The sequence below is a fragment of the Vespa velutina genome, chromosome 3 (genome assembly GCF_912470025.1).
Source record: "Vespa velutina chromosome 3, iVesVel2.1, whole genome shotgun sequence".
Taxonomy (NCBI): Eukaryota; Metazoa; Arthropoda; class Insecta; order Hymenoptera; family Vespidae; genus Vespa; species Vespa velutina.
In genome coordinates this window covers 11,178,279-11,201,855 of record NC_062190.1, presented here as the reverse complement: position 1 = coordinate 11,201,855, position 23,577 = coordinate 11,178,279, and the positions used below count along the sequence as shown (strand labels likewise).

Here is a 23,577-nt window from a genome sequence, read left to right as displayed (position 1 = left end):
AGACGGTAATTCGATCTGTCGTCGCCATCGATAACGTCAATTTCCTATATCGAGAATCGATTATCTCCTCACGTACTTTTTCCCTTTTCTTTTCCTTTTGCTCTCTTTTTCTCTTCTCTTTTTCTTCCTTTTTTCTGTTTTTCATCGCTTTCTCCCGCTCTCTATATTCCTTTTTTTTTTTCTTATTGTTATTGTCATTGTTATTATGAAATTGTAAAGAAATGATTGATTTTTTTTTTTTTTTTTTTTTTTTTTTTAAGTAAATACGTTCGAGATTAGACGCACTTTGGAAAATTATCCTTTATTTGTCTATTTGTCTATTTCTCAGGATCAAACTAGCCCGAAATAGGATAGCATCCAATGTGCCTTACTTAAATCTATTTACATTAAATCTCTTTTTAACGACTAACATTCCTGGGAATGTAATGAAGCGTATTTTTCGTATGCCAAAATCTGAAGGAGTTTGTCCTTATATGTTGGATCCAAGATATCACGTAGTTGCTTTTCGATAACAGGTACGTAATCGCCGTATGACGATACGAGCTTGCGAAAGCTCGTAGCCTTCGTTAGATCCAGATTCAGGTGAAAGGTCAACCAGCGCATCGCATCCATCGGTAATGGACTATCGAGGGAATAACGTTTGGTTATCGCTTTAATGAATTGTACGCACGTATTCGACAATTGCACTGGCTCGAAACAGTCGTAATTCTTACACTTGTTGAATACCTAATTGAAAAGTAATTACTGCATAGGAATCTTAAAATGACGATGTTACGTAAATCGACGTTTACTTACATCGGTCTCGTCCATTTCGTAATCCATGTTACCGGATAACGATGTGCCCCAACAAAATAACGCAACTACCGCAACGCTTGGATATTTGGTACCAACGATATTATAAAATTGTTCGAAAAACGTTTGAATCATCGCAGAGACGCATTCCAGTGCACCGTTCGATTCGATTTTACAAACTAACCGAGATGCCTCTCTTCTTACTTCCATGTTATCGTCGACCAATAATTGTAAGACAGTTGTCCACCATCCTAACAACGGTGCTACGAAATGAAAATAATTTCATTATACATTGAATGAAATCGTATGAAAATGAAAATAATGAAGTCTCGTCAAGTACTTACAATATTGCCGGCTAACGTCCGTGTTCGTGTAATAAAGTTGATACATTATTTCAAAGACGGATCTTCTGAAATCCACTTCTAAACTACCGATCCAAGAATTGTCGCAAAAATTGCTATAAACGTCTTCCGTGCATTCTATCGAAATTGTATTGTCCTTAAATCAGATATATGTGTGTGTGTGTATATATATATATATATGTGTGTGTGTGTGTGTGTGTGTGTGTATGTACATACGTAGACACACTAAGTTATCAATTTATTGTAAAGCGTATTTTGATACCTTCAATTCGCAATGCAATGTGCTGTAAGATTTACCAAGCAATCTCAAGTAACTATTTCTTTCGCAATAACTATGCCTCTGATTATTAATTCTCATCTTGTTCAAGACCAGATAACAGATTTCTTGTTTATCGTAGCGATCCTCCGTGGTCGAAGATTTGTCCATAAACATTAGGCTAGCGTAAAGAAAATCGAAAATCGCATCTTGCAATTCAGGATTATATTTAGGAAGATAAGATATAGAATTGCAAGCAACGTCGATAGCCCGATCGTTCAACAATCTCTTTTCGTGAGGACAAGTAGCACCGTTTATAACTTCTATTATCGTCGACCATGCGATCGTTTGCAATTCGGGTTCGGGTACGCTTAATATATGTAAATGTATTCTAGCCGTAATATTGAACACATAATTCTGTCCTATATAAACGATTAATTTAACAGCAGAAACTTTATAAATTTCTTGACTCGGTGCCTGCTTTAATATATTATGTTCCAAGATGTGTCGTTTTAATGTACTCGATATATTTAATAAGATCGTATCCGTAATCCTACAAACGAAAAAGAAACGTTGAAATGTTTGATAATAGATTGGCGATCCGATTGACTGAATATCTCACATCTTATAATCCGCTTTAAGTAATTCGTGAAGGGTATCTAAGTAAGCTGTAGCTAATGGAAAGCAAACTGGACCATTGCTATATATCTCCAAGTTCCTTAAAATCCATATTGTACCTTCGAAAAATGAACAAAGATCCGTGGACGTTAACTTTTGCTTTATAACTCTTAGCCTTTTTACTATTTCCAGGATCTAATAAAAATGAACGTTGTTGAATTATAAAGATGAAAAATTTCTAAAAAGACTTGTAAACCGTACCTGTAACATGTAACCGTGCATGGCGTTCAATGACAAATGACTTATTTCTCCAGAAGTTACTATTTCAAATAATTTTTTAATAATATTAGTAGCGCTTGTTTCCGTCATCATTGGTACGAGGGCTCTGGCTGCTAATTCGCGAGTTTTGCAGACGGGTGACTTCGCACATTGAGAAACTAAATGAATGAATTCGTCAATCTAAAATCACATGTATATCCTTACGTGTTCCGTTACGCGCAATTAGATTATTATTATTATTAATTTTCTTTTTTTTTTTTTTTTTTTTTTTTTTTTTTTTTTTTTTTCTTAACAATTTTATAGAGACCTTCCAATTGACATCGCCTCCGTCAGAATTATAACTGAGATACAATCGCGACAGTAATAACAAGATCGATTGTATGTTTGGCTTTATCAGACTCTCGTTGATGGATACGAAAGTTTGCAATTCGTCCAGCATGAACGGTAATAGACCAGGATATCTTTCGAAAAATATTTTACCCGTCATTTTGTTGTCCGCCGTTAGATTGATATGATCTTTTGTTCTCTGCACGCCGAAAATTCGAATGATCAGTGCACTGAACAACAAAGTTGCTGCATTTCGTTCCTATCGATCAAATTTATAACTTTAATATATTAAATTTTATAAAGGCGTAAAAAATAACTATCATAAAAAGATCTTACTGCCCAAGATTTTCCATCGTAATTTTTAAATGCCGCTATTACACCATCGGCGATAAAAGTTTTAACGGAATCGCCCAGCGGGGAGTGTCTAAACAAAGCTCTCAAAATGTTCAAAGCGTGAGTTTTTATTTCGGTAACTTGTATTTTGTTATCCTCGCATGAACTTTCGTTTATATCCGTTCTCGATAGATCGATAAAATTTTCAAATTCCGAAAATATAGTTTTCTCATAAACCACACGTTTTATGTCTTTCCAAACGTTTACGTTATCCTCGAGTTCAGTGAATCCTAACAATATTTTCATAACAGAGTGCAATGCCGAGATATCTGGATTGTATTGAATAGAAGATTCGGAAGATACGAGTGCCTGTTAAATAATGAGACGAAACTATGCATTATGTATGATTTTTTTTTCTCTTCTTTAAAAGGAACCATACGTTCAACTTACTTGAACCATAAACGGTACTCCTGCGCTTCTTCTGGTTGCACAAAATTTGAAATTGCCAGGCAATAGGCCAGTTATCGCTAACAAAATTTGATGTAACCAAAGTTTTGGTAATTGATTTAAAGTAGTATTCTCTATGCGCCATAAACGTGTGCACAATTGATTGAAACCAACGTACGCTTGTTCAAACGCACCTCTGTGTTTTGTTTCGCTAAGAAGAGTGACCAGATGTTCTCCTATTTGGATAATCTAGCAATTGTTGGAATAAAACATTTCAACGATTAAAGAATAATGAATTCATCGTAGTAACTATCTGATATATCTTACTTGATTTTCAGTCAATAATTCCCCTGACACGTTGTGACTAGATATGGTTGATTTAATTGCCAATTGACCGAACAAAAGGCTGACCTCTTTTACCGTACGCCATGAACAAAGAAGTATCATTTGTGGGGTTATTATCTCCTTCTCTGGATTAAAAAATAAACCATTGGTAGTATGTGGACTCAAATCCATTGGTAAGTGTCCCTCAGGGGATGAATTATTCACTATTATCGAAACTACTTTATTCAGCTCAAAGCACATCAATATAAGCTTAGAAATTGTTTCTTGCCATAATTTTTCTGTACCTACGATACTATATCAAATCTTAATGCATATAGAATAACAGCACATATTTTAATGGAATAAATGAAAAAATAATTCGTGAATACCTCAAGTCACAATTGGATATTAAACTTCTCAAACAAAAGAGATATCCGTAAAGAGAATACCTTGTAACTGCCATTACTATATTTTCTTTCGCTGCCATCAGAGACACCTAAAATATGATTTTAGGATAAATGAAGAAAAAATATATAATCAATCGTATATAACGTAATACATACCTCTAATCTTCTTATCAGAAATAATATCAACTGCAAAATATGAGATTCTGCAATTCCATTAGGAAACTGATTCATATTATAATATTCGCAAAGAACGTTTTGCAATAAAGGCGAGAGCATACATATTTTAAACATATATGCTGCAGTTATACTGTCTATCGGTCTAATACTATTACCCAAATCTGTTGCAACATTGATCATTTCACAAAGACGATTTTCTGCGTCCAAACCCAAAATAATTGGATTAATAGATTTCAATATTTTAAAAGCCATCTCTTTATTGGCCTCGTATGTGTCTAATAGCAAGCACATAAATATTTTCTCTGCTTGTTTAGAATTCCAAGTAATATCTCTAAATTCGTAATCTAAAAATTCTAACATAATGCAGAGTATTTGCAAACTATTCTTTCTACGAGAATACGTGGCATCCGGATATAAATTGTTTACGCATAAGTCTCTTAAATTTAAAAAGAATGCATTATACACTTCTATCTCATGAATAACTTTATAAGAAGCTTCATAATTATCTATTTTTACTGGTGAATCGTTAACCCTGCTTTTTGATTGTTGCAGTAAAGTCCTCTTCATAACGTTTAAGCTATCCTTTATTCGTTTTAAGGCCTGAACAAAACATAATTATAAAAATAAATTACTTGTCATTTCTATATAATACTTGACTCTTACCTTTTTAACAAATGGCACATATTCAAACTTTTCTCCAAGATTATACATTAGAAATAAAAATATAATATCTAACTCGGCATTGGTAAATTTTAATGTACTCTTTTTGGATTCAACAAGAAGGGCGAGGGCATCCAATCTAACCTACAATATACATATATATATATATACATACATACATACGTTTATACGATGTGAACGTATCTCTGTGTGTCAAATTAACTAATCATTGAAAAATTATAAAGAAAAAAGAAAAAGAAAAAGCAGAAACAAAAAAAGAAATACATACACCTTCATTGTAATGTTTGACACATGTTTCTAACACACTGTAATCTATCGTATTCCTCCATTTATCACGTTGGTTAATAAACTTTTCATGGTTATCTAATTCACCGCTTCTCTTCGACACTCGTAAATCGGTAAGTATTTTATTTAAATCTTCTTCAGTCATTTTTTTCGTTTCATTCGATTGCAAATCGAAAAATTGAATTCGTGGTTAGACCGCATGTATGAAAGACCATGTGTTTATTTTCGAACTACATCGTTATTATTGTAGAATCTTCTTAATGACTCACTAGCGTCATCTATACTATAATATTTTCTTCTCGTCCATCCAATCGCTAGCGACATCTTAAACGCATTCAAAAAAGAAAAAAAAAAAAAAAAAGAAAGAAAAAAATAAGTAAATCATCGTGTCTTAAAAATATTTCCAAAGAACAAATGGAAAAATAAATTTTAATTTTATAAATAATCATTAATCACAATATAAGAAAATTCGTAAATATTAATAATAATAATAATAATAATAATAATAATAATAATAATAATAATAATAATAATAAAAAAATGAGATTTCTTTCGATAACTTCTTCTTCTATTGTTCCAGAATTTCTGTGAAGAAATTTCGTAGGTGGAAGTTAAAAGAAAAAATAAATAAAAAAGAAATAGAAAAGAAAAAAAATATATACGTATACACAAGTAAAATATTTCGGGCAATGACCTCGCGAATGCAACTCTATAGCCTTAAAGTTCTTTGAGACTAATTTTAACTGCACCACTGCCTTATTGTGTAACCGAGCGTATTTCTTTCTCTCTTTCTTTCCGTTTTTTCCTCTTTCTCTCTCTCTCCCTCTTTTTCCTTCTTTCTTTTTCTTTAAACCTCACTCATCTCAAACCGTCTTTCTTTATTCATCCCTTTAATTAGGAGCCCTTTTTACCATCTTCGACGTTCCTCGGTAAACTCGTATATTTCGACATATATTAATAAGTATCGAAAATTTATTTGAAACATTAAGTTTAAAACAGGAAGGAAGAGGAAGAGAGAGAGAGAGAGAGAGAGAGAGATTTATTAAATGCGATTAATTAACACGTTTATTAGTACGTAGAGTATATATTTGGTGAGAAGGCAAGGGTAATCATGTAATATTTATGATGTATCAAATGATGCAACGTAAATAGTATATATAACCCAGCTAATTAACAGAATAATTCGATATATAGGTGCACACACACACACACACACACACATAGGAAACACACCATATTTCTATGTAAGTAAATATGGGACATTCAATATTATTCGTAAATGCATTTCGGACGAGGAAATTCGAGACGGTTATACGTCACACAATCTAATTACAAACAGATAAACTATTACACAGACGAACTGTCACTACAATCTTCTACCTCTACGTAATTATGTTTATTTCTGGTTTTTCCTTTCCTTCTCTCTCTCTCTCTCTCTCTCTCTCTCTCTCTCTCTCTCTCTCTCTCTTTCCTTTTTCTTTTTTTTTTAGGTCTTAATTATCTTGTATCCGTATAATCATTAGTTAAGGTAAAAAAAAGTACGAAACATCATTTCGTTCGCGTGACATTATTACGAACGAAATTATTACGTTCATGAATCGTTTTCATTTTTACGCTCTTCTCTATTCCTTTACTCAGAGAAGAAGAAGTCTTTAAAATGTAATAGAGAAATACGTGTAAAGAGTTTGCGTGCACATTTTGCACGAGCTCGTTTCCCTTACTCAAGAGATTCGCTTTCATCTCGTTCTATTTTCTAAGGACCCTTTTCCAAGGATGTATACTTTCTCTCTCTCTCTCTCTCTCTCTCTCTCTCTCTCTCTCTCTCTCTTTCCGTTTTTTTTTATTTGCACAGGTTTATATCGCATCATGTTCCCTTTGCTGAAAAAGATTAGTAAATTAAAAAATAGTAAATTAAATGCTATGCAGAGAGAAATGAAAGAAGAAGAAGAAGAAGAAGAAGAAGAAGAGGGAGAAGAAGAATGACGTTTTACGATCGGAATTCTATCGTTTTGCTTATTATCGAAAACCAACAAAATTTATTTCAGTTCTTATGGAATAACGAGAGTAAAACAATGAGTTATTATTTGAACGTCTTATGTATGTATGTGTATATATATAAACGTCTGTGTGTATGTATATGTAAGTACGTGGATGAATTTTCTTCCGTTTCATCCTATTATATTTATATTTCGAGGGCAAAGATCGATCTTTGCTTGTTGCGCAAGAATCCGTCGGTCTTTCGTTGCTTTAATTACATATCTTCATGGGAAGTATCCCAGGGAATTTCCGAGCATTCTCTTCCTTCCTTTCGACAAATTCTCTCTTTCCTTTATCTTCTTTCTTCTTTCTTCTCTTATCCTCTAACCGAAAGTACAGGCACACGCTCTCTTGAGAAACTTCGTTCTACTGTTATACCGTATTCTTTGTAATCGAGGTGATCGCTCGCGCGACGGCAAGTGCTTACTTTACTCTTTTTCTTTTTTTTTTTTTTTCTTTTTTTCTTTCTTACTTCACCTTTTCTTTTTCCTTTTTTTCTCTCGCCCGCTCTACAAACGATGGAGGTCACTCGATTGAGTGAGTTGTCTCGATTAACACTTTTAAGTTTTATAAAAGATATAAAATCGTTTAAGATTTGCCATTAGAGATTATATTTATGATTTTGTTTATTAAAATAAATCGTTAAATTTATATTGAAAGTTATGGACCTTTGATATATCTTCGAAACAAGTAAGTTTATTGATATGAATCACTGAAATCCTACATGTTACTAGGAAGACACCTTGTATATTAGATTAACAAGACTGGTGGTCCATGGTAGCGGTACACTTCATCCATGGTATAGCATCGAACGAGCACAATTCTCTCTCTCTCTCTCTCTCTCTCTCTCCCCCCCCCCTCCCTCTATCCGTCTCTCTCAAAGCGCAGCATAGCGGACGTAAAGTCCGAACCCCTCTTGACGCGTTCAACGGAGAATTGCCTGACACACGTAAATAACCGAGAATCGTCTGCTAATTCAATTTGCTGCCCCTCCTGTCAAATCCAATTAACGGGCCGAGTCACAAGGCTTCCACGGCAATCGGGAACTCCCGACGATTAAATCCAAAGGGTTGCGTTGTCAAAAATATTCTACAAGAGTCTTACAACTTCGATCTTTCTTTGGTGGATTCGTCTATGGATATATGTGTACGTGTGTGTGCGCGTGTGTGTGTATGTGCGCGCGCGTACGTCCCTGTGTATGTGATTTTTTCTTTTCTCTTTCATTGCTTTACTCTTCGTGTAATATTTTATTTTACTTAAAAGTAAAGAAAATGCATCGTACCGACCATTATATTTAAATGTACATTGAAATGACTGATACCCTTAGGTTAGGAAGGAAGCGATTAGTATAATGCGTAAGCTGTAAACGTATGATCGATAACGAACAAGATCCATGAGAAAGGATGGATCAAAGGCGGAAGCGAATGTCTACAAGATTACCGTATAAGCTCCGCTTATACTATTCTACGATATAAGGAAGCGCGTCACTTTGTATTACGAGGGTATAGTAGAAATGAGAGATAATGCATTATGATGGACTGTGATTCGCAGCTCTAACTATGCATACACACACACACACACACACACACACATACATACATAAATCCCATGGAGAAAACTATGTCACGCTGGAGAGCGGTAAGCGACGCTTTCGTGCGATTAATACGATCAATCGATCGGTCGATTCGTAATCGCTAGGATTCTGGATAACAAAAGCGGAAAATACGCAAGAAAAATGGAAGGAGAGGGAGGGAAAAAAAAGAAAAAGAATAAAATATCGCGGGATTGTCCTATCGTCGACCATATCACCCTCTCTCTCTCTCTCTCTCTTTCTCTCTCTCATGTCTGTCACATAATTTCGATATTGATTTTTACGATGCCTTGTCGAAACTCGGTCGATTCGAATGGTTTATGTTATATGCATCGCAATCACCGGCAATTCAATTCAACGATTTGATTCACAGTCAATATGTCAATCTCCGTGAGAAAAAATGCGTTCGCGTTAGAAGCGAAACGATTCATCGACGTCATGAACGTTTTGTAGACGATGATGTACAGGTAAACGTGTACAAGAGAGAGAGAGAGAAATATATATATATATATATATATATATATATATATATACAGATAGATAGATAGATAGATAGATAGATAAATAGAGAGGTAGAGAGATAGAAAGAGATAGATTAACGCTTTGGAAATACCGTGTCGGCGAGTGTCATACCTTGTACAATAATTTTATTATCAATTATCGATGATAAGCCCCTTTTGCGTCACAATTAGTAGCTTGCAGCAGTGGTATCATTTGTTCACCTACTCACTCTCTGTCTCTTTCTCTCTCTCTCTCTCTCTCTCTCTCTCTCTCTCCCTTTGTTACTGTTCTGCTTCTGATTCCATTGATACATTAATGAATAAATTATATCTTATTAAAATCAATTTATTTGTGGTCATTCATTGATTTACGACGTTGAATTTGCGCATCCCAACTCGTATCGATAATGCCACCCTCTAAAATGAATTTTTCAATGCGGACGAAAAAAATGCACAGGGAGGAAAATTGAAATTGGAAAGTTGGAGTGACATTTTGCTCGCGTTGCTGTTTGATCACCCTCCAAATTCCTCCCCGTGCTATCATCATCATTGTTGTTTTTGTTGTTGTTGTTATTGTTGTTGTTGTTGCTATTGTTGTTATACGTTGAAATAATAAAGGCTGCCGGTTATGAAAAAGTTACGTCCCGTGTTCTCCCGTTTCTTTTTTGTTTTCTTTTTTTTTTATTTATTCTTCTTTTTTTTCTCTTTTTTTTTTTAACCGCTACGTGAAACATGAAAATTCATTCAGCATTCCAACCGACCCACTATGCTCTTATTTATTATTAATCCGTCAGAAGTTGTGCTTCTTTACTTAATATTTATAAAAAAATATATATATACATATATGTATGTATGTATGTATGTATATATATATATATATATGTCGAAGCAACCGAGGGTTTGTGTTATTCTTTTTTATTTCTTTTCGTTTTTTTCTTTCTTTCTTTTTGCATACTCGCGTGGCTCGTTCGAAAACGCAAAAAAGGGTGGTCTCTCTTGCATAAAAATCGTGTCACGATTTCGTTTCCTTTAACATTTTCGTGGTGTTTTTACTTTCTTGTTCTTTTTTTTTCTTTCTTTTTTTTTCAAGCTTTCGAGTGAAAAAGCTTTTCCTCTTCTGTATGGTTATAAAGGATGGTGCCTTCTTTTTTATGCTCCATTGCAACGAATTTATGACGCGTTAGACATGACGTATCGTCATCTTCTTCCCCTCCCCCCCTCTCTCTCTCTATCTCGCTCTCGCTCTCTCTCCTATTTCTCCCTGTTTCTCTTTCCTCTCCTGTCATGTATTTATCTCTTTCGAACACGTATTCCATGCCCCTTTAACCTCTTCACGCTCCTGACTCTTTACGAGTTCGAAAAGAGAACATAAACGACAAGAACTTTTGATGCTATCCTTCCATCTTTTAACGTCTCTTTCTATTTCTATTTCTTTTACTTCTCCTTCTTCTTCTTCTTCTTCTTCTACTTGTTCTTTTTCTTCTTCTTCTTCTTCTTCTTCTTCTCCTTCATTTTCTTTTTCGTGACTTTTCCAAAGGAAACACGTACTTACTTACTCACTTACTTACTTTTTCCCAGTTTTCATTTAACGCGCGTTATCTCGGTACTTTGAGTTTTGCGAGAAAAAAGGAAAGAAGAAGAAAAAAAAAAGAGAGAGAGAGAGAGAAAGAAAAAAAGAAGTAAACAAAAAGAAAAACAAAACAATAATAGAAAGAAAGTTCGAACTATCTATGGTCTTTTCTATATCTGAGTAGCGCACTTTCCATCATCCTCCTCTTCTTTTCCCTTCTAAGAGATCGTTAATGTGCTTAGAGGAAGAAAAAAGCAAAGAAATGGAATTATGAAATAAGTGAGAAAAAAAGAAAGAAAGTAAAAAAAAAAAAAAAAATGAAAAGAAAAAAGAAAACAAAAAGAAACCATACGATTCCTTTTCTTTAAACCGATGCAAACTCAACGCTCTCCAAAATCCTATTTGCCTTTCCATTAGGGTAAGTGCTTTTATAACGACTTTTAAATTACTTTACCGCATCTTCCTTACTACTTGAAATGTTTCCAAAGTGAGCCCGAGGATTAAGATCAGGAGAGCTTTCGAAAGCCCGTTTCAACGATTATCCCAATTCTTAAGGAAGCTATTTATTGGCTGCCCATCGAATCTATAAGAATTTAAAAGTCCATCGTGAGTTTATCCTATAGTTAAGCAATATACTCTCTTATTTACGATAGATTATAAAGGACGATGAGAAACTTTGAACATCGAAGTTTAATAGTTCGTCGAGCGTGTAGACGAAGGGGTAGATAGATAGGTAGGTGGCACTTCTAATATGAACGATAGAGAAAGGGCAGAGAGAGAGTGAGAGAGAGAGAGAGAGAGAGAGAGAGAGAGAGAGAGAGAGAGAGAGAGAGAGAGAGAGAGAAGATGCCTTGTTGTTTCTCAACAAGTCAACAACTCGCCACGAGAAGATGGTCAAAATTTACATTGGAGTAAAGGCCGATTGACGAGCGATCGAATGCACAAACACAATTTCGGTATATATCCTCTCATTGATTAGTCATTCCTATTGGGATCACTCGAAGGAGACACGTAATTTTGAAAATACCTAGTCTTAGAAAAACTTGAACGAACCGAATGAACGAGCAAAAGAAAGAAAGAAAAGTAAAAAAAAAAAAAAAAGAAAAAAAGAAGAAGAAGAAAAAAAAATTTCCTATCTCCGCAACGTAAAAGAAACTTTTCTCTTTTCCATGAGATAGAAGCGTTTTTCTAAATCGCTCGAATTACAAACTTATCGGGAGTAAACTTTAACGCGCGGAAACGCTTCACATTTTTCCAGTTTATCGTGAGATTCTTCGAAGAACTTTCGACGAAAAGGAAGATAAAAAGTTTGTGTGTAAATGAGAAGTGGACGGATACCACGAGTGAAAATAATACCTCTTAAATGTATTCCTTGGTTTTACAGATTCATTCTTAGATATGTGTGTGTGTGTGTGTGTGTGTGTGTGTGTGCTTGCGAGTAGATGCAAATCCTGTATACTTTCGAGACGCATTTATCATATTTATTTGTTCACGGAAGAACGCAATTCAGTTATAGCGTGTTATAAACGATTTTACGACGGATACGGTCTTAGCAGCCATTATGCAAAGATTTTCCCTCGTTACTCGTTGTTGAGATTACCTAATTATACTCAAAAAATTCATAATATCTAACTTGGTTTAATCTCACACGGATAGGAGATCTCGTTTCTAAGATTTACGAGTATAACGGTGTCGCGTCGGTCGTTTAAGCGCATATTAAAACGATTTAAGTCTCTAATCGACTAATGAATTTTAATGTTTTCCCTTTTATTTTTTTTCTTACGTCAATAACAAGAGTAAAAAAATGGCGAATCGTTTGGAAAACGATCCCGAGAGGATCTCTCTCTCTCTCTCTCTCTCTCTCTCTCTCTCTATCTTTCCTCTTATTTTTTGTCCCTTTTTTTCCTTTTACCAAGACCATAAGTTGTCTCGAAGAGAAACAGAGACAAATTTGCGAGCATAAGAAGGACAGATCGAGAGAGGGTAAGCATAATCGTCGAGATATCTCGAGGGTCAGTGACGCATATATATATATATATATATATATACACACATACACACATACACTATTATTTGTCCTCGAAGTATAAGTGTAAATTGTCGGACCTCTGCAGGCACGAGGATTACGCGCGTGGAAAGCTACTCGTTGCGTTAATGCCGGCTTATTCGAGTTGGAGACACGGAAAAAGGAGATGCTAGAGCCAGCCTCGACGATATAAATCCGTGTCTCCCTCCGAAGAGCACTACGTTACGTGAAAAGCAACGGGAGGGCTGAGAGAATGTCCAGAAAGAATGTCGCGTTTGAAATTTCCCGAGAATCAGACGTAAAAAGACCGTTTTTATTTTTCTCCTTTTTCTTCTTCTTCTATCCTTTTCATTTTTTTTTTTTTTTTTGCTTTTTCTCTTTCTCTTTTTTTTCTTTTCTTTTTCTTTTTTTTTTTTTCTTTTTCTTTTTAATCTAATCCAATACCCTTCGATAATAAAGAAGATAGAAAAGTTATATCGAGATATAGAACGATCGATCGATCCCATACAGATGAGAATCTCTTTTCATATAATTTTTTTTCTTTTTTCATGTCGTTTTTCTTTCTTTTTTTTTTCCTTTCTTTTCTTTTTTTCATATCTGTCCCAGAGATGTTTTACTTTCATCAAGATTTTTCAACTCGATGGATATCTATTCTTGATTACTGGCTTCGAAGGGAAGTTTACCAATGGCCAAGAAAACTTTAGCTTCGTATTAAAACGTCCGTTCCCTTCTTTTCCTTTCTTCTTCCTTCACTTCTTCATTTTGTCAAACTCTAGTTCGGCGTGTTTGATTTTTCCAAAGTAACATCAGTGATATTGCAGGAAAGCTTTCTCTATCGTGAAGGAACCCAAGGAAATTTGGTTTCCCCTAGAGCGAATTTTATCGATCGTTTGTAAAAATTCGTATAGGTATTCGCATTTCTTGATAATTCTGGAGCTTCGATCGGAAAAAAGCTAAAGTAAAAAAAACAAAAGGCCGAGGATGAGGATGAGAAGGAAGAGAGAAGAAGGAATAAGAGTGGAAAGGAGAGGGTGGATAGAGGGTTGATGACCGAGCGAGTAGTACACGTGCTTTCAAATCCGGTGACATGATATTACGATACTATCCCTTGATGTATTTATATTGTATATACATATATACATACATACATACATACATATATACATAACACGATCTCTGAATAAAGCTTTTTTTCCCTTCAGTTTGTCCGACACAGAGAGAAGAAAAAGAAAAAAGAAAAAAAGAAGAAAAAAAAAAGTAAATCACGAATTCGAACAACGATTTCGGTTCCACCCCTAGATCGGACTCGTCGATCCGTAAAACGAGTTACGTACTTATCTGTCCTTTCATTCTTCGCTATGTTCCTTATTTTTCCTTCCTTTTTTCTTCTCCTTTTCTTTTTTCTTGATTTTTCTTTTATTTTTTTTTCTTTCTTTCTTTCTTTCTTTCTTTCTATTCTCCAATACCGACAGAATCGTTTAAAAAATACGAGTGAGCTAGAAATAACAGAAAAGGAAAGAAGGAAAGAAAGAAACAACAGAAAAAGAAAGAAAGAAAGAAAGAAAGACTGAAAGAAAAAAGAATCGATTTTCTCTCTTGTTTGCAAAAATAAAATAAAAAGTAATACTGATATATCGAATGCAAATATTCTGTAACTCGACGGGCATATCACGGATCGTATTTTTTCCACTCCAATTTTCTATTCTTCTCGAATTTATTTCCGCGTTATTCTTTCTCCTTTTTCTTTCTTTCTTTCTTTCTTCCTTTTTTATTCTCTCTCTCTCTCTCCCTCTCTCTCTCTCTCTCTCTCTCTCTTTTCACTTTTTCTTTTTTCTTTTCCTATCCCACGCAAATCCATATCGATTCACAATGGGAATTAATGATTTCATCCGATAGCCGCGCCAAGTGACGCGTGGACGCAAAATCTGGGTTTCTAAAACGAATCAGATTAATTTCTTTTTTATTTTTCTTTTTTTTTTTTTTTTTTACAATCTTGTTTTAAACGGATAAGATCGTTTTTCTTTTAATACGAAAAAAAAAAAAAAAAAAAGACAAAGAAAAGAAGAAGAATGGAGAAATAAAAAATAACAACGAAAATGAATTCAGAAAGTGTTCCTTCTTATCTACTCTTTTGCCAAAACTTTAGTCGACTTTAGTATTACGAAGACGTGTCTCAGGTGAGTATGTGCACGAATACAACAACAGCATCCTAACTTACTATTGGCATCTTCGCTCTCATACATACATACGTACATGCATACATGCATTTATATGTATATGTATATATATATATATATATATACACACATACACGTATATCGGGTGTCTTAGAAAGAAACTTCTCTATCCGTCATTGTCGTAACTTGAGTGAGATTAACGATCGTCGAACGAGAACTGTCTCTGACAGCACTCTCGTCTCTCTTTCTCTCTCTTTACTCTTTATATATGTACATATATATATATATATATTATACATATAAATATATATAGTGTTACATAAATACTATCACACTTTATAGTTATTATACAAGACATTTTCAAAGTCGAACGACTCCGGATACTAATTTCCGTAGCTTTTCCGTTAATAAAATGTAAAAGACAGAATGGAGACAACGATGGCAAGCAAATATTATCGTGTTTCTTCGTTAACGAGAATACTTTTCTCGAAACTTCTTGACTACGATCAAATTTCCTCTCCTATCCCCAACAGTAATAAATATAGTCGATGATGAACTCTTTTTCGTTATTTCTTTTAAAATCTTTTTCTTTTCCTCCCCTCCAACCCTTTTTTTTCCATACACCTTTTCGCGTTCAGGATTATTCTTTTCTTTTTCCGAATAATTGAATAGAAACGAGGCGAACGGAAATATATATATATATATATATATATATATAGAGAGAGAGAGAGAGAGAGAGAGAGAGAGATTGTTCAATCTACATTTTACATTAATATTCTAAAAGTAAGACGACCTCTGAATTAAGTATCGAATTAAAATGAAATACACGTTCGAATATAAATAGAAATAGAGCGTATCGCGATCAATTAAAATCAATTCTGATCTCACTCTTTGGTCCATGTAATATTATCGAAAATTGACGCAATTAATATCGAACGATAATCGAACATTGTTGATAAAACAATCCTCTATAGGAAAGTAATGATCAAAGTTTAGAGCCGCGATGGTAGTCTGTAATGGTAACGCGCTCGACCGTGTACCATTCGGTGTGCCAGGAAATTTTCAACTTTTGCGGTAGGCTGAACTTCATTTGAAAAGCTTTCTCTCTTTCTCTCTCTCCCTCTCTCTCTGTCTGTCTGTCTATCGAGCACGTAATTCTGCTGACGGGTTGCAAGCATTAACGGTACGATGACTTTAATTGCATTCTCGTCGTTAAAATTACATTCGTTATCTTGATAACCCTTTGAAAGGTTTTCCTTTTATTTTTTTTCTTTTCTCTCTTTTTTTTTCTTTTTTTTTTTCTAATTTCGTTTCACGATCCGTCAGGAACACGTGCCGAGGGTCGGAGTTGATTTGAAAAAAAAAAAAAAAAAAAAAAAAAAAAAAAAAAAAAAAAAAAACAAAAAAAAACAAAAAAGAAACCAAACAAAAAAATCTCAACAATCATTCGTTGACTCTTGTATAATATCGCATGAATAATGGGCGTGCGTGAAAACGTTTCATATCTTTGAATATCCCCTATGTGGGTAACTTAACTTATGTAGATATGTTTACACTGACACATCACGTCAAATATAGAATAAAGAAAGATAGAGAGAAAGAGAAGGTAACAGTAGGCGTAAAGCTCGGCGCCAATAGTTCAGTATGTAGAACATAGTGCTATCGAGTTACACTCACGATCACCGTCGTAATAATTACGTGTCGCTCCTACGATCTACGTATGTACGATATAAGAGAGGGTAAAAGAAGGGAGAGAGAAAGAAAGAGAGAGAGCGAATGCGCATGCACATACATACGTATATACACGTAAGTACCTATATCTGGCGCTATTATTTAGGCCGCGCCCAACGTGGCCGCAGACACATTGTTTGTCCCTGTCGCAGAGACGGGAGATTCGGTCACGTGGGCAGCCCGTGTCTTTTGTGTGTAAGTGCGCATGAAAGATTAAAAAGAAAAACGAAACAGAAAAAAAATATACATATAATAACCAGTACTTATCTCTTCTCTTCCTTAAACCCAACCCCTTCCTTTTATTTCCATTTAATCGATTTTATGATTGCGTAGAAAAGCAAAATGAAAGAGAAGATTTTGTAAAAATTAAGAAAGAGAATGAAAAAAAAAAGTGGAACGAATATAAAAATAAATAAATAAAAATGATTTTTCTTGAGTATAAGTTGGAGTCGTTAGGGGGAGCTACTTTTAGAGGGGACATACTTTTCACTTTCTGTCACAGTCACAATTGCAATCGCAATTGAAATTGCAATCGCGAAAAGAAAGGACAAAACCTAGCGGAAAATCTACGTGGGTTGTCGCGTTCCAATGCGTTTTCCTTCGGAGTCGATATTAAACGAGCAAAACGTTCCTCGTTCTCGTTCGACCGTATAGAATATTGGCTCCAGCATACTCCGCTTTAGTTACTCAGTATATTTAATTACGAGTCTCTCTCTCTCTCTCTTTTACGTTTTGAAGCAGCATAGTACTCGAGTTTCGTTCTTTCCAGAACGTAGTTTCAACAGTTATACCACCTATCCCGATCTACATAAGTCTTTGCCAGGAATACTCAGTATCCATGAATATTTGTCTGGACTAGTTCGAAAGCCTTTCTTGTTTTCTACCGTCTGATCACCAAACGAGGGTGATAAATAATAAAGAGGAGAGATAGGGACAGATAGAGATAGATAGAGAGAGAAAGAGAGAGAAAGAGAGAATTATTACGCCTCGTAAGCACGATTTTTGTAGCATCCGCGAATACACGGAGAGTAGAGATCAACGTTTTATATCCGTCGTTTCGAATAAAACCATATAGCTTTACCAGTGAATGTAGCCACTGTAAAATCCACGCGATCCTCTTTTGCATTATTCAACACGATGGATCTATCTATATCTCTTTCCGTTTCTTTCTCTCTCTCTCTCTCTCTCTCTCTCTCTCTCTCTCTCTTTTTATCCTTCTTTTAGAGAACCTTTCCTAGAGAACGTTACAAAGATCGTCCTGAAGACAATGTCTTCTATAGCTCACTTTTCTCTCTCTCTCTCTTTCTCTTTCCCTCTCTCTTTCTCGCATGTACCACAATTTCTCTTTTCCTCTCCTCTCTTATCATCCATTTTTCTCTTCTCTTTCATTTTCTTATTATTCGCCGTTCCTCAACCGTCGAGATGAGAGATCGTCATCGGTATCGCTGCCAGTGACCTCGATTCTAGTTATACGAGCTTTATCCTGAAATACGTAGGAAGCCCCCATAAGTGGTTACTATCGATCACTCTAAATGGAAAAATCTCTTTCTTCGATAATCCCGATATAGTACTCCTACTCTATTGATCGTTTCTCTTGATCTTCGATCTCCATTCTCACGCTACATAAAATCCTTATATCTTATTGTACAAGGAAGAAACAAATGTAATAAAAAGAGAGAATGAAAAAAATAATTACGCAATTCTCCTACACACACACACACACAAATATATACACATATATACAATACCGTAGAAGGATGTACGCGTTCGTTCGATTGAATGTCTCCCATCCAATCATCGAAACTTCAAACGATATTTTTACGTGTCGCTAATAAAGATGCATATCGTATCGACAAACGACCAAAGAAATTTAGTGGGATCGCGTTAAGGGAACGAGATATCCCTCTACGAACCTTCCCCCTCCCTCCTTTCCTCCGAACATCCTTCTTCCTTCATTCTCTTCCCGAAAGAATATCGATTTAATCGATGGAATATGAACGTCCTACTCTAATTCGGAACTTAACTTATGTACTGCTATTAAGGTTTGTAACATTTCGGGAAAATCATTCGTAGTATTAGGCGTAACACGATTTATATTGACATTCAAACGGTAAATAAATATAATAATTTTTATTTTAATATCATTAAGTCGATCGGTGTAATCGTTCTCGTGTAACCAACATCGAGATGAACGATTAGAAAGATAGCTGTATAAAAAGGACGTCGGGAGAACGAAAGAACGTCGGTCTAACGAAGCGGAAGAAAGGAAAGAAAGAACGGATGAGATGGTTTTAATGATTCCTATAATGCATGTAATTATGTATTGTTTGAAAAAGATGGTAAATGAGAAATAGGAAAGGGAAAGGAGAGAGGGCGGAGGAAATGTGCGCGATTTTTTCCGGAAGGCCTTACCGATAGAAAAAAATCATATTTTTTATAGAGAGAGAGAGAGAGAGAGAAAGAAATACAGGTGGAGACTTTATACTTCACATTATATTTCACTTATCGATACCCCTTCGAAGCGTGCGCACGCTTGCCCGTGAATCATTCATGTTTCCAATACATCGCGTCTTTCATATTTCTCTACTTTCCATTGCTATCTACGGGGTGTCCCAAGTATTCCTAGATAGACCAAAAGTTTGATCTAGCTGAGTTTGTAATTTTACAATTTGGAAAGAAAAAAGAAAGAAAAGAAATAAGAACAATCGATCGTTAATATCATTAACAAACTTTCGAACTAATCCTATATATTTCTCTTTTTTTCTTCATTCTTTTCTTTTTGATACTTCGTCATTTATAATATAGGTGTTAGTCACTCTTTAAAGCAAAATTCTCCCTCTCATTTTCCCCTTTCTTCATTTCCTTTATTTTCAAATTTAAACAAAAGTCGATCATTAAGGTGTGTCATCTAAGGGGTGTTAAGAAATAAGAAACCTTGTTACCCTCCAAAATCTTTTCCAAGAAAATTTATTTTCATTCGGTGCTCTCTCTCTCTCTCTCTCTCTCTCTCCCTCTCTCTCAGCTTTGCTTTCCCTGACCTTTCTAAAAAGTAATTTCCCGTTTCGGTTGGCTTCGTTTTAGATATTGTCCGTATTTCCGTAGAACAATATAATAATAATGGGTTTCACCGGTAAACATTTATCAAGGAATAGTTACTATATAGGTATATAAAATTTCTCCATTTCTCGTTATTTTTCAGCGTCGCGTTCTAAGCTTCGTGTTACCAGTTTTTGAACGGATAGACGATACCAAGAGGGAAAGCGTGCTATCTCGGTCATAGACATCGATATCGGTGCATTTGCTATTGGTCAACATCATTGGTATCAATCGATATTCGATACTGACGGTAAGTAGCGGATATGGACTCGACCATAATAACGATAAGTATCGATACCGGGTCAACAAGAAGAAATTGAGTACGTAAGTACTTACTTACTCACTCATTTATTCGTTAATACACATTGAAACTACCGAACAATTATTTTTATATAATTTCGACGATTGTACGTAAATTATTTTTATTAAAGATATAACGATTATGAAAGGGGAAAAACGAACAACTAGAAACATCGGATAAATTAATTAATCGTAAAACGATGGCAATTCGAATGATTTGAATAATTTTATCTGTTTGGAGTAAAAAGACGAAGGATTTATTTATTTTTCTTTTTTCTTTTTTTTTTTTTTTTTTTTTTTTTTTTTTTTTTTTTTTTTTTTGAGGGAAGAGAAAGAGACGTAACGAAATTTTTCTACGGTGTTAAAACAGCGCCTTTAGATATATCCCTCGTACGTATTTCAGGAAAGAATGGAGAATAAACGGAGGGAGATAAAAAATGTATAAGATCGAGATCGCACTTACATATCAGTCGTGTGAAATACCATCAGAGGAAAAAATAAACGTGGATTGAAATTTTAATTACTGCACTTATAAAAAAAAAAAAAAAAGAAAAAAAAAAAAAGAAAAAAGAAACGATAGAACATTATTTTTATTATTAAATCAGGGCGTTAAAAGGGAGAGAATGAGGGAGCAGAAAGAGATTTCTTTTATTTTCGTAAATCTACGTGTGAACGTGAGTATAAAAAAAAAAAAACAAAAAAACATACAAGGAAGATTTTCCAAAAAAAAAAAAAAATCGTATAAAAACGCTGGGCCTCCCCCCTCCCCAATCTCATAACAACTATTAAGAGAAAAGAGTGTAACAAAAAATACGATAAGTATAGACGGTATCTTGTCGAAATCTTGTGCCACGTTGGATTAGCTTACACAGTTTGGCAAAACGAAAAGGAAAGGTAACGGTGAATATATCGAGTGTCTCGTTCTCACAAATCTTCGGTGTCTAATTAGGAATGAGAGGAGGAGAGACAAACTACCATTGCCATCGTCGTCGCTCTCCTCCTCCTTCTCGTCACCGCCTATCGTTGGACTTTGAAAGCCGCAAATACTTCGAAGTAGAGACGAATGAACGAGCAAATACTACGCCAAACACGAGGCGAGTATAGTACGTTTTCATTCATTGATACCTCTGTCTCTGTCTCTCGTTCTATCTCTTTCATTCTCTTTCTATCACCTGTTATATCCGGCAGCAGTTTATCTCCCCTCCTCGAAATTAACATTCCACCTATATCGTCCCTGTCTCACCGAACTGAAGGATCGTAGGCCTACCATGCATTAAGTTGTCGAAGAAGGATAGAACTAACACGTACCTGCGTGTGTACGTATTATACGAATGAGAAAGAGAGAGAGAGAGAGAGAGAGAGAGAGAGAGAGAGAGAACATATCCTCTCTTTCATGGGACAGAGACCACAATGCGTACCAGATATATACATATATATATATACAAAACCTTTTTTTAACTTTTTCCTTTTTTTATTTCCCACTGTTCTCCTTAATTCTTTTTTTATTTCTTTTATTATCCGATCATTAATGTTCAACCATAATCATTAAAGTCATTCGCATTTTCAATGAACGAGTATCGATAAATATACGCTAAACGTATACACGCACACACATGCATCCAAACGTACATGCATATACAAGGAAATGCTTATCGTAAGTGCAATTTAAAGAGAAGTAACATATAATAGACGAACGTTTTTCATTAGATGGAGGAAGAGGTAAGAGAAATAGCATAGTTCACGTTGTTGTGTTTTAAGCTTGGAATTCACTTTAACATTGAAAAATCCTAGAAGACTACCAGGGATGTGTGTATCGTAATAGATAAGGATTAAACTCGATAAACTACGTTATACATGCTGTTTCATTCTTTTTATTATATCGTTTGTCTTCTCTTCGTACCGATAGAAAACTCTCTCTCTCTCTCTCTCTCTCTCTTTATCGAAGATACTTAATCAAAGGACTTTATGAACTCGATGTAAGCTTTTAGATTTTCGATACGACGTTACAGAAAAAGAAAGATTAAAATAAAAAAAGTAAAAGACGAGAAAAAGAAAATGGAGATAAATAATATAACAGTGATATATATATATATATATATATATATATATATATATATGTACTATGTACATAGATGTACATCCTTCCTTTCCCTTCGCGTTCAATTAATTTCACAATTGTTTTTATAGTAGGCAACATCATTCGCATCGTTGGAAGCTTACGACGTTATAAGAAACTCGAAAAGAACTTTTTTCCTTTCTTATACTAAATTTAATATAATAGTTATCAGAAAATTGTGAACGTTCTCGATGAATGGTTGGACGGATGGGTGGATGGACCGATCGCTTCGTCTAACTATCTACAGCTATTCCATAACGGAACTTCATTTACCAAGCTGTACACGTTACTTTAGTCTCTTCTTAATATCGAAAATCTTGTTGGTCGCATCAAATAAAATGAACTTCTTTCGTTGACAGTAAGAGAAAGAGAGATAGAGATAAAAAGATAATGAGAGAGAGAGAAAGATAGATAGAAGGAACACCCACCTTGATTTGATACCGGCGTTCTGGTCGAACGAAAAGAAAAAAGAAAAAAGAAAAAGAAAAAAAGAAAAAAAAAGAGAAAAGGGAAAAAAATCCATCTAGAGCGACCCTCGAGAAAATAGAGTAATTTAGATAACGACTCTTCCCCACCTTCTCCTCTTTCTCCTCCTTCACCTCCTTCTTCACCTCCACCCTATTCGACTCTTCTCCGACTCTCTTCTATATATGTATTCGTCCTGAAACGCCGACATTCTTGAGACGCAGCCCCGCGAGTACTTCTTATCGAATCTGAAACCAATCCTTTATTTGTCATTGGGTACCCCTTGAGAAAGATTGGAGAGGTTCTTTTTTTTTGTTTTTTCTTTTTTTTTTTACATTTCTATAACGATTCGACAATACATCGAAAGAGAGAGAGAGAGAGAGAGAGAGAGAGAGAGAGAGAGAGAGAGAGAGAGAGAGAAATATATATATACAATTATGGAAACAATTTATTCATGGGAAAGCACAATGAATTAATGAAATACCTGAGAAAGTTATTATATGTGTGTGTGTATGTGTGTGTGTAAGTAAAGTGGCATCGTACGTTGAATATTTAAAGGTTATAAGAGACAAAATAATGTTTTCGACATTGGTCGGCAGGGGTCAGCACCGATGGCTATTAAACGTAATCGAGAGAAGAACGAACGAAAGAAAGAGAGATGAAGAGAGAGAGAGAGAGAG

The 23,577-nt window shown here is 34.8% G+C and overlaps 1 protein-coding gene and 1 long non-coding RNA gene across 5 annotated transcripts in view; one reads left to right on the top strand and one right to left on the bottom strand.

Annotated features, from left to right (window-relative positions):
* Nucleotides 1-196: 196 nt before the first annotated feature.
* Nucleotides 197-23,577, bottom strand: part of LOC124948013 (thyroid adenoma-associated protein homolog) — a 24,600-nt gene continuing 1,219 nt past the window's right edge. Inside the window, exons 2-16 of one of the 4 annotated variants that reach the window (XM_047491023.1) lie at nucleotides 23,008-23,145; nucleotides 5,272-5,612; nucleotides 4,986-5,126; nucleotides 4,302-4,922; nucleotides 4,128-4,234; nucleotides 3,742-4,051; nucleotides 3,418-3,663; nucleotides 2,971-3,336; nucleotides 2,615-2,893; nucleotides 2,290-2,487; nucleotides 2,033-2,223; nucleotides 1,417-1,963; nucleotides 1,137-1,290; nucleotides 796-1,055; nucleotides 197-726 (exon numbers count right to left, since the gene is read on the bottom strand). In XM_047491023.1, coding sequence (XP_047346979.1) covers nucleotides 406-726; nucleotides 796-1,055; nucleotides 1,137-1,290; nucleotides 1,417-1,963; nucleotides 2,033-2,223; nucleotides 2,290-2,487; nucleotides 2,615-2,893; nucleotides 2,971-3,336; nucleotides 3,418-3,663; nucleotides 3,742-4,051; nucleotides 4,128-4,234; nucleotides 4,302-4,922; nucleotides 4,986-5,126; nucleotides 5,272-5,433 — 3,903 coding nt within the window. In that variant the 5' untranslated portion in view covers nucleotides 5,434-5,612; nucleotides 23,008-23,145 and the 3' untranslated portion in view covers nucleotides 197-405. Of the gene's footprint in view, nucleotides 727-795; nucleotides 1,056-1,136; nucleotides 1,291-1,416; nucleotides 1,964-2,032; nucleotides 2,224-2,289; nucleotides 2,488-2,614; nucleotides 2,894-2,970; nucleotides 3,337-3,417; nucleotides 3,664-3,741; nucleotides 4,052-4,127; nucleotides 4,235-4,301; nucleotides 4,923-4,985; nucleotides 5,127-5,271; nucleotides 5,613-7,009; nucleotides 9,317-23,007; nucleotides 23,146-23,577 lie in introns of those variants that run through there. The other 3 variants (XM_047491025.1, XM_047491024.1, XR_007100578.1) reach the window with 3 other exon arrangements.
* LOC124948022 lies at nucleotides 16,160-22,383 on the top strand. Its single transcript, XR_007100579.1, has 3 exons — nucleotides 16,160-16,995; nucleotides 20,120-20,340; nucleotides 20,720-22,383. It is a non-coding gene; the product is annotated as an uncharacterized LOC124948022 (long non-coding RNA).